This window comes from Pieris rapae, chromosome 1 (assembly GCF_905147795.1).
Source record: "Pieris rapae chromosome 1, ilPieRapa1.1, whole genome shotgun sequence".
Taxonomy (NCBI): Eukaryota; Metazoa; Arthropoda; class Insecta; order Lepidoptera; family Pieridae; genus Pieris; species Pieris rapae.
The window spans coordinates 6,968,274-6,984,353 of NC_059509.1; the positions used below are offsets into that span (position 1 = coordinate 6,968,274).

Here is a 16,080-nt window from a genome sequence, read left to right on the forward strand (position 1 = left end):
CCTTAAATATTATTGATAATATAAGTTGATATATTATTTTAATAAATTACATAATAGCAAAACAGCCTGAACATAGAATATACGCCGCGTCAATGCTATTTGGATAAAAAATTGTTATTTGTAAAAACTATTTTTTATTTTTGGATGGATGGACGCTTGTGGATATGCACCCCAGCTTAAACTTTTCTTTCTATGAACAGAATTAAAACATGCTTTTGCACGGTAAAAGTAAATACAATAAGATCAAGTATGTAAGCACAGTAAGCTGATCACATACATAATTTTATACTGTTAAGATTGAAACATAATCCAAATTAAAAAAAAGTTATTTATAATGCAATATTTTATTTAAATATCATAAACTTTTTTTAGTTTCGGCAGGTTTAAACAATCTGATATAATAGCAATCTGTTAAATCATCAATGTCTTTTAATAAATTTAAGATATATAGGTTTTGCAGTTCGTAAAACTAAATCCGCTGTAAACTCAAGATCTTTCGATGTTGTAACTGGCAACAGCTTGTACTTTTTCACTAAAGCTGATAGCGCTGACTTCATCTCCATCATTGCGAACTTTTGACCTGAAATTAGTTATAACAGTTAGTTAAAAAAACCAAACCGGGTATATACTACTTACTCAACTACATTTGACATTACCGCCACAATGATGATTTTCGACATCATATTTACGTATAAGAACAGTAAACTTATTATCCACTCTCCATCCATCCAACGCAATTCAAGGGTTGCTAAATGAACGCTACAGATATTGAGAGAACTACATGGAATTTAGTATTGTCTTTTATTAACATAACTTTTACACATTTAAAGAAAAGCACTTTTTAACGGATTATAGTTATATCGACTAAAATATGTAGTCGATACCAACTCCGGGGAAATAAATACAGATAACATAACATTTTCTGCAGCTGTAATACTTTTTGACATTTAACACCTTTGTCTTCAGTCACCGTGACCACGCACGCTGTAAAGCACGCGAAACGTCGGTTTAAATTTAAAATGATGTACAAATAATTATAAGTTTAAATACAATAATATATAACTATAATCCGTTAAAAAGTGTTTTTCTTTATACATGGAATTTGCTTACCTAAACGTTGCTATTGGAAGTTTTAGTTCGTACTTAGGTTATGGGCGCAGTTGCTCAAAAGTCGTAATTAGGTTGTTATTGTTAATGTGCGAACTTTCCCCTACCTAGATCTTGCCAAGTTTCATAACTACCAATATTAACATACCTATACAATTTCTAGGTCCTGCACTGAAGGGGACGTAAGAGTAAGGATGTCGTCCAACACTGTTTTCAGGTAGGAAACGGTCAGGATCGAATTTTTCAGCGTTCTTGAATAAGCTTTCCTGACGATGCATGTCATATATGTGAATGTGACACATAGTTCCTACAGGCACTGTGTAGTTACCTGAAAATGTTTAAAGGATATCGTAAAATATAAAACGATACTGAAAACGTGTTGTTTATTTTATTTTTCTGTCTATTATTATTTTATATTCTACCAATATCGCTTTTAAAACATACATATACCGTAAAATGTATTGAGATATTCCCCTTTAGTATAATAAACTAATTTTTACTCTTGTATCATAAAATATAGAAGCATTGGGTAAATAACGTAAATAAGAAAACAAAACTAGAGTTTCCAACTATTCGACTAGTTTTTATAAAGACAGGAGTCCTTTTTTTTTGAACAAAGCGATTGGAATTGTCTCTGGTATATATGAGACCACGTACCAATCGAATTTATTAACGTAATATTGTGGTCAGTGAAAGATCAAGTAAGATACAATTCAGTATAAAGAAATTCACATCTTGAGTTTTCAGACAATTATACATAATTTTATGAAAAAAATACTTACTCAATTTAACTGTTTCACTCAAAGTGCGGCTAATAAACGGAACAGGCGGGTACAATCGCATACTTTCTTTTATGCATCGTTCTAAATAATTCATCATTGTTAAATCTTCTAATGTTACATCTTCCCTTCCGTTAAATATACTTTGCAATTCTTGATAAACTTTTTCCTGAAAATAAATAATTCGATTACAAAAAAAAAATTATATTAAAAATTATAAAAATTATTAAATATTGAAAAAAAATATTAGGCTGTTTATTACAGCGGCTTTTTCCATGTGTAATTGTAACAATTGCAACAAATATGGCTCTATTCAATATTTTTGCATAGAAATCATTTAACCATTTGAAATAAAACGTAGGATGTAATTTGAAAAAAAATCAACTGTAAGATTTTTAGCGATCAAAATCAAATCAGAATATAATATGATAAATTTTGTAATTAGCAGTTTAAAATTGTGTTTATCATTGAAATATCTTTTGAGTATATTATAGGAATATACCTAACAATAATATAAATTTATTTTTGCTTGAAAGCAAAACTTCCATATAAATAATAGTAATTCTAACCTGACGGAAATAATAATTTAAATAAATAAATAAAAAAACCTTAATATAGTGTTGGTCTAGAATCTAGATGCTTAAGTGTGAGAATGGCGGTGCTCAACAGCAAAAATTTTCTAAGGGTGCAACTAAGTCGTACAGCGAAGTTAAGTGTGATATTAAAGAAATATAACATGTTTCGGGCTCAAAGGGTTACCTACTTTTCATTAGAAGAAAATAATGAAAGAAGAGCCCATTATTATTATTTATGATTACCTGAACATCTTGATTCTCGGCTAATGTCAATAAACAAAATGTCAAGCCGGCCGCTGTTGTATCATGACCCTGAAATGTAATTCATTTATGTTTATAACCAAGACATTGCGTCTATTTTTAAAATAGGCGAACAGGTGAAAAACAATTCTCTATTGGTATCTATAGATGACTCCGGAAGCATCAGTGTGACAAGAATTCGAGCGAAACACAAACTGTTGGTTGTTCGATTTGCCAAACAAATTCAACCCGGATCTAATTTAATTGGCTATTTTCTAAATTAAATGATTTAACATGATAACAGTGGATTTCGCTTTGTTATCTAGGTTTTATCTGTGATTGATTACTTACTTGATATCAAACGTGAATTACTTTGTAATTCATACAAAATAGATTATGAAAATACATATTAATATAAAATATTCAACAAGTACACGACCATACAATAGAACTTAATCTATATTTTGCTGAGATAATCGTATATAAGTCAAAGTCAAAAATGAACGTCAAAAAAGAAATATACTTTAGGTGCATAATTATTATTTTCACCGATCAACCTCCTTCGTGCCTTCTCTATCTACACGACACTGGCGTGTAAGTACCTTGTGCCCAGTTGGCACAAATTAAAGCCATTAGAAAAAGAAAGAAATATACATTGAATGCTTCTAATTTTACATTTACTGCCAGTTCTCAAATCAAGGTCTTAGAATGGAAGAGTATTAATAATATTGAAACTTACCTCAAACATGAAAGTGTTAACTTCTTCTAAAATCCCATCATCGTCAATCAAACCTTCCTTCTCAGCTGAGATCAGCAAATCTAACATTGCTGCTCGTGTTTTCTTCTTATAAACGTAATGATCATTGTCAGCTAAGGTATCGTTTTCTATTTCATTATTATGAAAATTTTGTTTCCTTTTATTAATAACATTCCTGATAAACTTATGAATAATCGATAAATATCGCGCCTGTCTGATGCCACTAGGACACACGTTAAACAAAAAGTCTGGATAGAGGTAAATTCGCATGAAACGATAGACAAAAACTTTAATTGTTTCGTATACTGCGTTCTTATATGTAAGTCCTGAATACATGGGGTCGTTATCAAGCTCTACCCCCATTGCACTTTCTGTAAAATAGAAAAATCGTATAACGAAAAGAAAAACATAAAAATTTGATTGCACATAATAAATGAGAGACTCCACTCCCACACTTGTCCCTTGATTTCGTGTCATGGGCATTCCATTTGGCATATTAATGATTTTAGGTACTTGATCTTACATATTCTACATAACACCTACAATTTTATAATTATACTTCTGATGCACAAGTAGTAGCTACCTACTACAATGTTGCTAAAAGTTGCAGCAATTATTACTAGTATAAAGTGCGCTGTTTAAATTTAATAGGTGAGCCTCCTGCCCGTTTGCCCCCTGTTCTATATAAAAAAAAGTGTAACAACCGTTTGTATTAAAAACAACATACCACTTATAGAGTTAAGGGTGTATTCGCTCAATATTGGAACGATATTGACGGATTTGCCACTGTATTTTTCCATTACATTTACCAGCTTTTGGTTATTTTCTTCAATAATGAGAAAATATTTGCGCAAAATGTTGAAATGAAATGCTGACGTTAGAATTTTTCTTCGTTCTTGCCATTTTGATCCTGGAAAAATAAAATTAATTATGGATATTATCTATTTGACATGGTAAATTGTATCAAGATTGTTGGTGATTTAAATATTTTAGCGTAGGACTTTTTTTTATCTCACAATTAAAGAAAAATATATTTCAATACTTGCAATACAATATTTCTCGAATTACGTGATACACGTCGATAAATACGCCACTGCTACATTGTTAATATTTTCATTTTTAAATAAATAACTCAGTGGCGCTACAACCTCTTTAGGTCTTGGCCTCAGATTTTTGAATCTGTTTCATGATCATTCTTAGGCAAGTAGGTGATCAGCCTCCAGTGCCTGACACACATCGTCGACTTTTTGGTTCTAAGATATGTGTCGGTTTCCTCACGATGGTTTCCTTCACCGTTCGAGCAAATTTAAGCAAACAGTTAAATGCGCACATAGAAAGAAAGGTCATTGGTGCACAGCCTGGGATCGAACCTACGTCCTTAGGTATGAGAGTCGCACGCTGAACCACTAGGCCAACACTGCTCATTTTAACATTTACAATTAAACTTTTTGTGATTTTCCATTGAACTCATTTCGATACGGATCTACGATATTGAATGAAAATAGCCATAGTGCTAAAAGTCTTGGGAAAGCTTAAAGCAAACAATTTAAGTTTGGATATGCATGTTAAATATAGTTGGTCAACGACACAAATTTGTACCTTTGCTTACCAATAAACCTTCATGAAGCCATGGTTTGAAAAATTTATAAATAGTACTTTTCTCATGATGCTTCATCGTTGACATGACAATCTGTAAATCAGTATACCTCATCATTTCCTGATATTTCATTTATCCAATCGACCTACATTTTCGGGCTTTTAATAATTCGGTGGAAAATGGTTCGGTCGTAATTAATAACGACTTTAATAATAAGAAAAGTAAAGATTTTTTTTTAAGTCTTACAGAGGAAGTGAAAGGAAATTCATGTCCGTCTTTCAAATATATTAGTTTTAGATTAAGCACCACGCTACTACTACTACCTTATCAATAAATAAATACTGAATTCAAAATATACAAATAAAACAGCTATGTATCATATATATATTTGATGTGCAATAAATACGACATCAGAAAGTGCAAGGTATAACTGTCTACATGATAAGAAATTGTTTTGTGCTGAAAATAGCCAAAGAAACATTATTGACATGATATTAATATTTAATTAATTTCGAACTTCGTCATAACATACAACAATTTTATTAAACAGTTCATGGTCACACATAAAGTAGATAACTGTGTCGAGACTTGGAATTGTTATAATTAAACTTGTTTTCATGTGATAAAGTTGATAAGTGGTCTGTCACTATAAAATATACTTAACAACACAACATTTTTACAATAAGTAATGTTTAAATTCTATCTTGTCTTTGGTAAGCTATTTTATTATTATGGTATTGTATACAGTATGTTACGTACTAATGTCTTATTATTAATTAGTGACACATAGAATAAATTAATAAAATCACACTAAGGCCTGTTTCACAATGTATGGATAAAGTACCAAATAGCTATGCAAATGCAACACATTAATTGTTTAAGGGTTTGTTTGATTAGGATTGCCTGGAAGAGATCGCTTGTTAGCGATAAAGCCGCCGGCTGCATCCCTTGTATTTTTTTATTTTTGTTTCTTTGCAACGAAGTGTTAATAAATAAATAAATTATTTGAAAGATAAAAAATCCGAATAAGACACTTCGCGTTTCATGTCAAATACCGCTATCTGACAGTCGTGAAACGCAACAAACACTAGTTTATCCTACCAATAAATAATAAATAGCTTAATTGGAACTTATCCGGACATTGTGAAACAGGCCCTTAGAATATTTAAGATGTAAAACATACCTCAGCGTCATTGGGATTATAAACATTAACTGCTCCTAGGGATAAACTGTAGAATCTATAAATTCCATTGAATTTTTTAGCACATTCCCTACCAAACTTGAACAATCCGACTGTAACAGAAATGTTTTTTTTTAACATAAACGCTTCGTATTCTTACAACAAAACTATCAAAATCTTTTTACCTGAATCCATTCCAAAAACAACAGTGGAATTTCCAAAAAAAAACACATCTTTAAAGCCTGGAATTTTCTTCATAGTTCTAGCGTTTTTATTATAATTAACTAACAATTCCACCAAACATAATATCCCCACTAATGTAAATAGTATAATTGTAAACATTTTATTAACAAGGTTTTTTTATATCGTTAACAACGTACTTTATACGCGTCTCGCAAACAAAGCCCACTTCAATTATGGTGTTATCATTATAATTATATAATGATATATCTCCCTATTAGATAAAATAATTAATAATACAATAATATTTATGTCCGTCTGAATGTCTATATTGATTAATACCGTGGTTACTTCGGAACCTATTACCAGTAAATCATTTAATTAAATGATTAAAATGGGGAACGCTACCAGTATCTTCGGAACCTTGCCTAAAGGGACTCCTTTTAATAATATTTCTTAATCTTTAAGCTTAGTTATTAGATACATTTTTATGTATTATGTTTGGAATTGTATGTAAATAAATTTTAATTAAAATTATATTGTCTTCAATGTGATAGAATATCATTTTATAAGACTACCTGAAAAATCTTGCTTCGCGGAACGTGTAACTTATTTGAAATTGTCACCATTTTATATTAAAACAAATTTATTCTCTGATAAATATAAGTATAACCAAACTTTATTTTGTGATTTTTTTAAGCCAACAATTTTTTCTTAATAGATAACTTTAAAATTGTTTCTATTTCATTGACTTCATTCAATTATTTGACCTCAAACCAATGTCCGTTTTTGAGTCAAAGTATCAATGGTCACTTTATATTGAGTTTCGAATAAGTACAGCAACGTTTGGCAAAGTGTGTACGTTTCAGCCTTTTGGTGGCAGGTCGGAATTGTCGCTTAACATCAAGTGGAACTCCGGCCTGTTTGTCCCCAATAAAAAAACATGTCTTTGACACCGTATATTGTTCTACTCTATATTCATGTACATACAAAAGTCGATGAAAAATATTAATACGACAAAATGTTGTGTGTCAAATGTTAATAACGATTACATATTTTGGCAGTTCTACACTATACTAATTAAAAAATAGTACTTCCTAATACATAATACCAGGATATTGTTTTTAACCGCGCCCTTGATATGATTCCAGTGCTGACCTACTGAACTTATGTATATAAAACATAGTTGCTTGATAATATGCTCATGGAACTCATTATTAAAATTATAAATATATAGATCAAGTTTATTACAAATAAATTAAATATCATCAGATCATATTTTCACCAAGCCTTCGGATGAACTTCATCTTTATCGGTTTTGAATTCTTCAAAATTATATCAGCTGTAAACTTTAAATCTTCACATTTTGTGACGGGCTTAATTTCAAATCTTCTAAGTATGGATGATAAAACTAACTTCATCTCCATCATGGCAAATTTTTGACCTGAAAATTTATTGTTCGATGTGCATGTTTTTTAGGTGCATAAAATGTATTTGTGAGTGTTTTATTGGTAATTAAATTAGAGCAATAAAAGTATAAGCCTTTTGTAACAAAACTTTACGAAGATAATTATTTCGAACACCTTACCCGCTTTTTACTATGCAGAAATTAATCATGGACGAGAGAATCTATTTTTAAAATTTCTTATACTGTTAATGGTTTTACCCAAATCTTACACGTAGTTATTAACTCTTAGGTGCTAAAAAATTTATTAAAAAAAATATACTGATTAAAAAGTTACCAATACAATTTCTTGGGCCAGCACTAAACGCGATATAGGCGTAGGGGTGTCTACCCACACTGTTTTCCGGCAGGAAGCGGTCTGGATCAAATTTTAAAGAATTTGCGAATAAACTTTCTTGCCGATGAAGGTCAAAGATATGTATGTGGCACATCGATCCTTTCGGCACCACGTAGTTACCTGAAATCCAATAAAATCAACAGAAGACTTTAAGACAACTCTTCAAATTCTGAGTCCGAAAACAAGTGAATCGAAATCTAATTCGGACATAATTTTTAAAGAAATTTTCATTGCCAATGTTCTTCAAAGCATGCTTTATATTATACCTTTGTTACAAAAAAATAATATAAAGTACATCGTTTTATTATACATTACTTTTATAACAGCATTTTGTAATTAAGATTTTTTTATTCTCCGTAATATCTGATATTATTATTGGTTACCCGAATAATGCAGTATTTGATTATCACAATTTTACATTTTTTTTTAATTTTCACTTACCATTATTTTAGCAGCAACATTCAACTTACTCAACCCGTTGAAACGGAAAAAAGTAAATCTTAAGCAAATGCCGGGATTCTATAAATACAATATAATCTACTATCTATCTAAAATATGTATGTATTTTTGTATTACGTATGCGTTGTATTCAGTACCTTCTCTACCACATTGAAATAGTAAGAAAAATCCTTATTATATTGTGCAATTATCTTTAATATATTAATCAACACCAAACTTTAATAAATTGATATGTTTTTAAAATAATAATTTATTGTTTGTTTATTTAACCTTACTTAAAGTGACGGCTTCTGGTAGTTTTCGACTGATAAATGGCACTGGTGGATACAACCTCATGCTTTCTTTGATGCAGCATTCGAGATAGTGCATTGACGATAAATCTTCCAATGTAGCGGTTCTTGTGTTGCCCATAAATATTGTTTTTAGTTCATCTACTACTCTGTTCTGCAATCATTAAGGATTTTTTTGTACATTATTATCTTATATCTAAGAAATTGTTAATTTAATTATAATACAGTGTTTTTTATTCGAACTCATGAGTTTAAAACTCTTACCTGTATCGCTTTATTCTCTGCTAACAATAGTAGACAAAACGTTATGGCAGATGATACAGTATCGTGACCCTGAAAACATATTTTGTATATTTTAAGTAACTCATTAATTAATGATATTAACAGAGGTTTCCTGCTTACTTCGAACATAAAAGTGTCTACTTCTTCTTGAATACCAATATCATCTGTTAATCCTTCCTTTTGCGCTGATATCAAGAAATCTAAAAATGCTGTCCGGTTTTTCCCATAGTGGGAATCTTTATCAGTATCGTCATTGACAGCATTCGTTTCTGAAATATCTTTGAGCTGTCCCTTTCTATTTTTTATTACGTTCTGAGTGAATTTATGAATGGTCGATAGAGATTTTTGATGGCGTTTGTATAAAGGCGTTAAACGAAATATAAAGTCTATAGCAAGTGGAACATAAACGAATCTTTGAAATAATACATTCTTTATATCGTGGATAGCGTCTTTGTACTTTTTGCCACCAGCGTCCTCGTGTAGCTTTGTTCCCATCGCTGTTTCTGAAAATAAATAAAGATGTTTGAAACTGATATAAAATTCTAAGGTTTAATTCTAGAGGCTAGTTCTATATCGTATTCGTGACCTTTTTTATTTATGAAATTATATTGTATTCTAATAATTGACCACGATTACTGTAAATTCTTACTCTAATTCACGACAATGATTTGTCATTCTATTGGGTTAAGTGTAAAATTATCTCTTGTCTCGTGTGCTACAAGCCGTTTCTTAACCAAATATGATTTTTTTCAATTTATTAGATTAGGAATCAAAAAAATATAACTGAAATTTCACAAAACTAGAAAACCACGTAAGGTTTACTTTGTTCTTCTTCATATGACAAAAGCCCTATTCCTTACATAGAATTCATAATATGGAGTAAAATAATAGAACAATAGGGGAAGAGAAACAAAAAGCAAACAATTTTAAAAAGTGTATTAATTAAAATTAAGACCTACTTTACGAAGGAAGCAATTAATAATGACATTGTTTTGCGCAATACCTACACAGATTCAATCTTCAGGCCAGGCCAGGAATACTGCGATAACATGACTGAACAAACATCGGTGCATGAGGACATTCTCCTATACTGTCCGGCGTTTGGACACACAGTTAGGAACTGGAGCTAAACTAACATAGCTATGACAAAAACTGCATTGCCCCAGTTAATGTTAATATTAACACACTCGAAAACATAATGCAGAATCTATGTGAATGGATAGTTCAGAAACATCAAAAAAAAAATCCCATGAAAACATAGTCCCAGCAAATCAAAGTAAATACAAGATGTAGTCTATTACAATAAAGTCCCATCCGTGTTATGGAGGAGATCGAAGTAAAATTTTATAAAAAACAAAAACTATATTTTATAATATTTTTTAGCATAATATTTACCGCAAATGGTTGTCAAAGTAAATTCCGATATGACAGGGGGTATATCCGTTGCTAATTCATTTATTTTATCTAATACTTTCAAAAGACGTTCCGTATTGTCCACCATAGCTGGATAGTATTTTTTTAAGATATTAAAATGGAATGTAGGAGTAAGAATTTTTCTGCGTTCTTGCCATTGTGGTCCTTAAAATAAAAATGATTAATAAAGATCATATTTTTAATATGAACTAACCTAAACAAAACTTTAATCAATATGTATCACTATTATATTTGTATCTCGAATAAAATAAAAGGAGAAAAAGCAAACGGGCAATAACAGTGAATTGTAAACCTTAAAAAGTTATATCAGAACCTATCCCATGAGTAATTCTACATATTAAACAGACAAATACGCGCCAGAGACCAAGGTTTTTATATAATATAAATGTTAGACATTTGCTGTCCTATCAAGCTCTAGAACTTATTCATAATCTCCAATATGTCTCAACGTTAAAGCATAATACGTGAGAAGCGTTTTCTTCGTTGGACCGTTTTTAACCGATTAACTTTGCATAGCCGGAAAATAAATATTTCTTTATATCAATTAAGAATAAATTCTATTGGTTCATTCTATTGGTAAATCTTCAAAATCGGTTTAATAGATCCAGTGATTACCTTCTCACAAACTTTACCTTTAGTCTATTAGTATATATTATATTGACATTAAAATACCTTTGCTGACGAGAAGCCCATTTTGTAGCCAAGGTCTCAATAACGTGTAAATCATACTTTTCTGATGATATTTGAAAGAAGAAAGTACTATCTGTAATATAATACTTAATATACAAAGCGATAACTTACACTCTTTTGTCTCTTAGTACGTAAATATGTGCTTATTGCTGTATAGTAAGTTCTACTGCAAATCACGAGAGTTCAAGTACCAACCGAGCTCATATATAAACAAAGAAAGATCACATCCCAAGCACGCGGTATCATATTTTTTATAATAGCTTGAAAACGTTCGACACACAAGATTTAATATAACAAGCACTTATAGGCATTAGGCTAACATAACAAACACGGAGAGAAAAGAAAATTCATCGATTCATAAAATATACAAACTTAATATAAATTAATTTTGAAGTAAGAGGGGAGAAACGATAGATATCCTGACCAACATAATTCGTTTATTTGAATTCTTCTGAAAGGAGTGACAAATGAGATTATGGGATGAAGGTATATCTAGAGAAATTTAAATTTTTGAAGGTTGGGGCAATTACCTGATTTTTAAATATATTAAACGCAATGTATATTTAAATAATTTATCATACGCATTTTTATCCTAGGTAAATATACACTATTATATTCATTTTATATATGATATAGCGACTTACTTTAACATCTTCTGCATTGTATATGTTTATACAACTATTTGGATACACATAAAATCCATATATGCCCTGAAATTTTGTTGCCCAAACTCTTGCCTTAGCGAATAATTCCTCTACAACAATATATTGATTAAAAATATTTTAATAACTTAAAAGCTTTATATCGCGTTGCATTTAATATACATATAAAAGTTACCTGGCGACACTAATATTTCTAATGCGTTCCCAACTATAAAATTAAATCGAAATCCTGGAATGTTTCTCATCATCCTTGCTGTTTTATTGTAATTAAATAAAATATGCAAAACACATAATATGCCAATAACGAAATACACAGATAAAAACATTTTGGTTTATTTCCTTAAAAACATTCACTCTTAACAAAACGAAACATATTCTTATTAAACTAGTGTGAAAACGTATTCGTCAAAAACATTCTTACGTAAGTTGTAAAATAATATAAAGGCATTAAATTTACAGCATTCGTGGTTAATAATACGCTGTAAAGTCACGATTATTTCTTAAATAGCAGTTAAAATTAATTATAAGACCTACATTCTTAAACTAATGGATTACACTCGTTTTTCAAATTTGATTAAAATAGGCTCTTTTGGGCGGAGTATAAAATCGGCAAGGTATATTATGTCATCTGGTTTTGTAATCGGTAGGACTCTATAACGTCGTAGCACCGTGGATAATGCAATTTTCATCTCCATCATAGCAAATTTTTGACCTGAAAGTATTTAATGTATTGACTTCCTGCACGTGAATTTTAACCAATCCAAACTCATTTCATAAAAGATAACATGTTAAATTACCCTTGACACAAGCGCAGACATCAACAATTATCTCCATTATTTATTACACATTTTCTTAATAGGGGTTAAATCAAGATATACTCATTTTAATTAATTATTTTGTGTGCAAACTAATAACTAACTTGTGAATGAACTTTTTTAAGTTATCTTAAAGTCAAAGAAAACTAGCATACATCTTAAATCCAAAAATCAAAGTAATTGCGTCTGTCACTGAATACTATCGACAAAATATGTATGGAGGCCAACGCTAACAGGATAAGGGTACATGTGTCATATATGTATAACTATAATCACCAATACAATTCCTTGGTCCAGCACTAAATGGGATGTAAGCGTACTGGTGCCATGTTGGTTTCTCCATAAATCTTTCTGGTATAAATTTAAAAGGTTCTCTAAACTGCTGACAGTCGTGGTGTAGTTCACGAATCATTATGTTCACATCTGTACCAGCTGGGCATTCAAAAGTTGCTACAAATGTAAGATATAATATATATATATATATTTATAATAATGTACTACTATTAAGATTGGAAAATAGTTTTGTGTTAGTTATATAGTTTGTTATAGTTTGTCCAGTTATCGGCGCAGTATTAATAATGCAAGTACAATATCGCTTTCTATGCAAGTTATATTATTTTAACAGCAGAGGTATTTATGAGTAAATGCACTAGAATATAGTTTAGATGTTCTTATTTACAATAAGTATTATGCTTACCTAATTTAACTGGTTTCTCAATTCTTCTAGAAACAAAGAAAACTGGTGGAAACATTCTTAAACTCTCTTTAATACAACATTCCAAATATTTCATTTGACATAAATCATTTATGGTCGGAGTTTGGTCGGAGGTAAGAATTTGATTCGTTTCTTCTACAATTTTATCCTGAAAAGTGTATATGATCGTGAGTTAGTTTTCTATATATAAAATATTCCACTACTTACTTACCTGAATATCTTGATGGTTAGCCAAAATCATAAAAGTGTATTGAAGTGCTGTAGCTGTCGTGTCGTGGCCCTAAAAGGATTTTAACACGTGTTATAAATGAGAATAAAAGAAGAAAAATAATTTACGAACACAAGTCACGACGACTTTTTAAATTGTATTAGCAATAATATACTATTTAATCCAACGTGGATTGTTTGATGACGAGACATTTTTACAATATAGGTTTTAGTCAAATAATCTAATTGTAAAAGATTTCGATTGAACAAAACAAAACCACCAACCTCAAACATAAAAGTATCCACTTCTTCATCTATTCCATTTCTGTCAATACTGCCATTTTTCTCAGCTTGAAACAATATGTCTAACATAGCTAATCTCTTTTTCCCATAAACATTTTGGTCTTCATCAAGTTTATCAATATCCTTTTTTATATCAACGAATTCTTCTCTACGTTTTTGAATAACCTTGTTTCTAAATGAACTAGTCATGTCTAGAATCCTTTTTTGACATCTTCCAAAATGTGAGAATCGAAATACAAAATTAGAATACATCCAAACCCTTTGGGCTCGATGGCAAACAATTGATCCCAATTCATGTATGGCATTTTTGTAAGTTTTGCCGAACTCTGATGTTTCTTCATCTAACCTGGTTCCCATGGCGGTTTCTGAAAACACTTTTATCACTCGTACCTTCCTACAAATATATCCATGATCATTTTCTTAATTCAAGTCAATTGATCAAATGATTGTTTGATGTTTTTTTGTTTACACCAAACAGCATTTTCTATGGTATGCACATTATTAATATTTGTTAGAATAACTTTAAAGTCCTCACCGCATATAGATTTTAATGTAAAATCAGTTACTATATCCATAATATCAGTTTGGGGCTTTTCTGTCTCAAATTTGATTCTTTGCACAAGTTTTGCGGAGTTTTCAACCAGAATTGTGTTAAAACTGCGCAGAATGTTAAAATGGAAAGCTGGTGTTAAAATTTTCCGTCGCTCATGCCATTTTTCTCCTAAAAAGCAATGTATTGTTATTATTGTATTATAATTATTGTAATCTTAATAACAAGGACGCAAATATTTGGAGTTAATTCAATTATTCATACATGTTTAAAAGTTTATTATTTAAATATCCTGTAATTATGTATGATATCGAAATAGATTCTATGTTGGAAGGAGTATAAAATATGATAGAGCAATGACGTATACTTCCTTCACCGAATATTTATTTTGGGCACAGAAGGCAGTGAAGACAGTAGTCACATAATTGCCAGTCAATAAGAAGAAAAAACAATTGGTCAAAGTTCTCATTATAATATTCTTCTTTTATGGCAATGTATATAACTTTTGTATTTAACTTTTTCCGATCAAATCGTCTTTTGGCAACTATAAAAATATTATAGATACTATACCATCGCTCAAAAGCAAGCCATCTTGGAGCCATGGCTGAATGAAACCGTACAAAAATCCTTTTTTATTATACTTGGTCCCAGATATAAGAATCTGTGAAAATGAATGGTTTTAAATAGTTTCCCTTTGGCTTTTTATATGGGATATATATATACAATACAATATTGCAATAAATTCTTATCAGCTCCCCTATTATCATGAAGAGACAAAAGGCTGCCGTCCAATATAACTTGAGCTGTCATGGACTTATGTATCTAACATACCTCAACGTCTTCAGGATTGTGAAGAATGACAATTTTCCTAAAACCCAATTTCACTCGAAATATCTTTTTATATTTATTACATAACTCCGTAAAATATCGGAATGTTGTAGCTGCAAAAATACACAGATCAATACACGATTTTTTTAATAATCATTTATAATTTAAAAAAAACATACCTGAATCCGTGAGAAAATCTAAGGAATTTTGCAATAAAAAAATCCCTCGTGGTCCAGGAATTTTATCAAAACTTTCATTTTTCATTAACAAATCCAAAGCAATAAGGAATACGAGTATAATTATTAAAATAAGCCACATAAAGATTGTTGACATTTTAAAGATTTAATTACGAATAAAAATAAAGATCGAAGAGACAATCAAACTCTTCACCAATGTGTGAATAAATAAACGAATCGGTCGTATTTATTGTACAATTAACAAATGCCTGATAAGCCAACATTATTACAGTAAAAATGACCCTTGACCCTTATCGGCAAGGTTATTATGTTTTAAGAAAAATACACAATATAACGCAAACATCTAACATCTTAATATCGTACATTAGTGTGTCATTCAATACTTTTTAATATATCGTGTTGTACATATTTTGTTATTGATTGACGTTTAG

The 16,080-nt window shown here is 30.3% G+C and overlaps 1 protein-coding gene across 1 annotated transcript; it reads right to left on the minus strand.

Annotated features, from left to right (window-relative positions):
- Positions 1-328: 328 nt before the first annotated feature.
- Positions 329-15,846, minus strand: LOC110995796. Its single transcript, XM_045630786.1, has 27 exons — positions 15,632-15,846; positions 15,456-15,565; positions 15,195-15,285; positions 14,610-14,795; positions 14,057-14,439; positions 13,776-13,844; positions 13,547-13,712; positions 13,126-13,299; positions 12,590-12,746; positions 12,210-12,367; positions 12,017-12,126; positions 11,355-11,445; positions 10,644-10,826; positions 9,369-9,751; positions 9,231-9,299; positions 8,952-9,120; positions 8,158-8,337; positions 7,686-7,859; positions 6,421-6,591; positions 6,239-6,348; positions 5,058-5,148; positions 4,186-4,368; positions 3,441-3,829; positions 2,705-2,773; positions 1,890-2,055; positions 1,256-1,435; positions 329-580 (listed from the first exon to the last, which is right to left on the minus strand). Exons 1-27 carry the CDS (start codon positions 15,783-15,785, stop codon positions 420-422), a joined length of 4,527 nt encoding a protein of 1,508 aa, XP_045486742.1. The 5' UTR covers positions 15,786-15,846; the 3' UTR covers positions 329-419.
- Positions 15,847-16,080: the final 234 nt, after the last annotated feature.

Coding starts and splice junctions, on each gene's coding strand:
- LOC110995796 (XM_045630786.1), bottom strand. CDS start 15,785: ATGTCAACAATCTTTATGTGGCTTATTTTAATAATTATACTCGTATTC. Junction 6,349..6,420: donor TGTTTTTGGAATGGATTCAG/GTAAAAAGATTT, acceptor TTTCTGTTACAG/TCGGATTGTTCAAGTTTGGT. Junction 581..1,255: donor AGGACCTAGAAATTGTATAG/GTATGTTAATAT, acceptor AACTAATTTCAG/GTCAAAAGTTCGCAATGATG.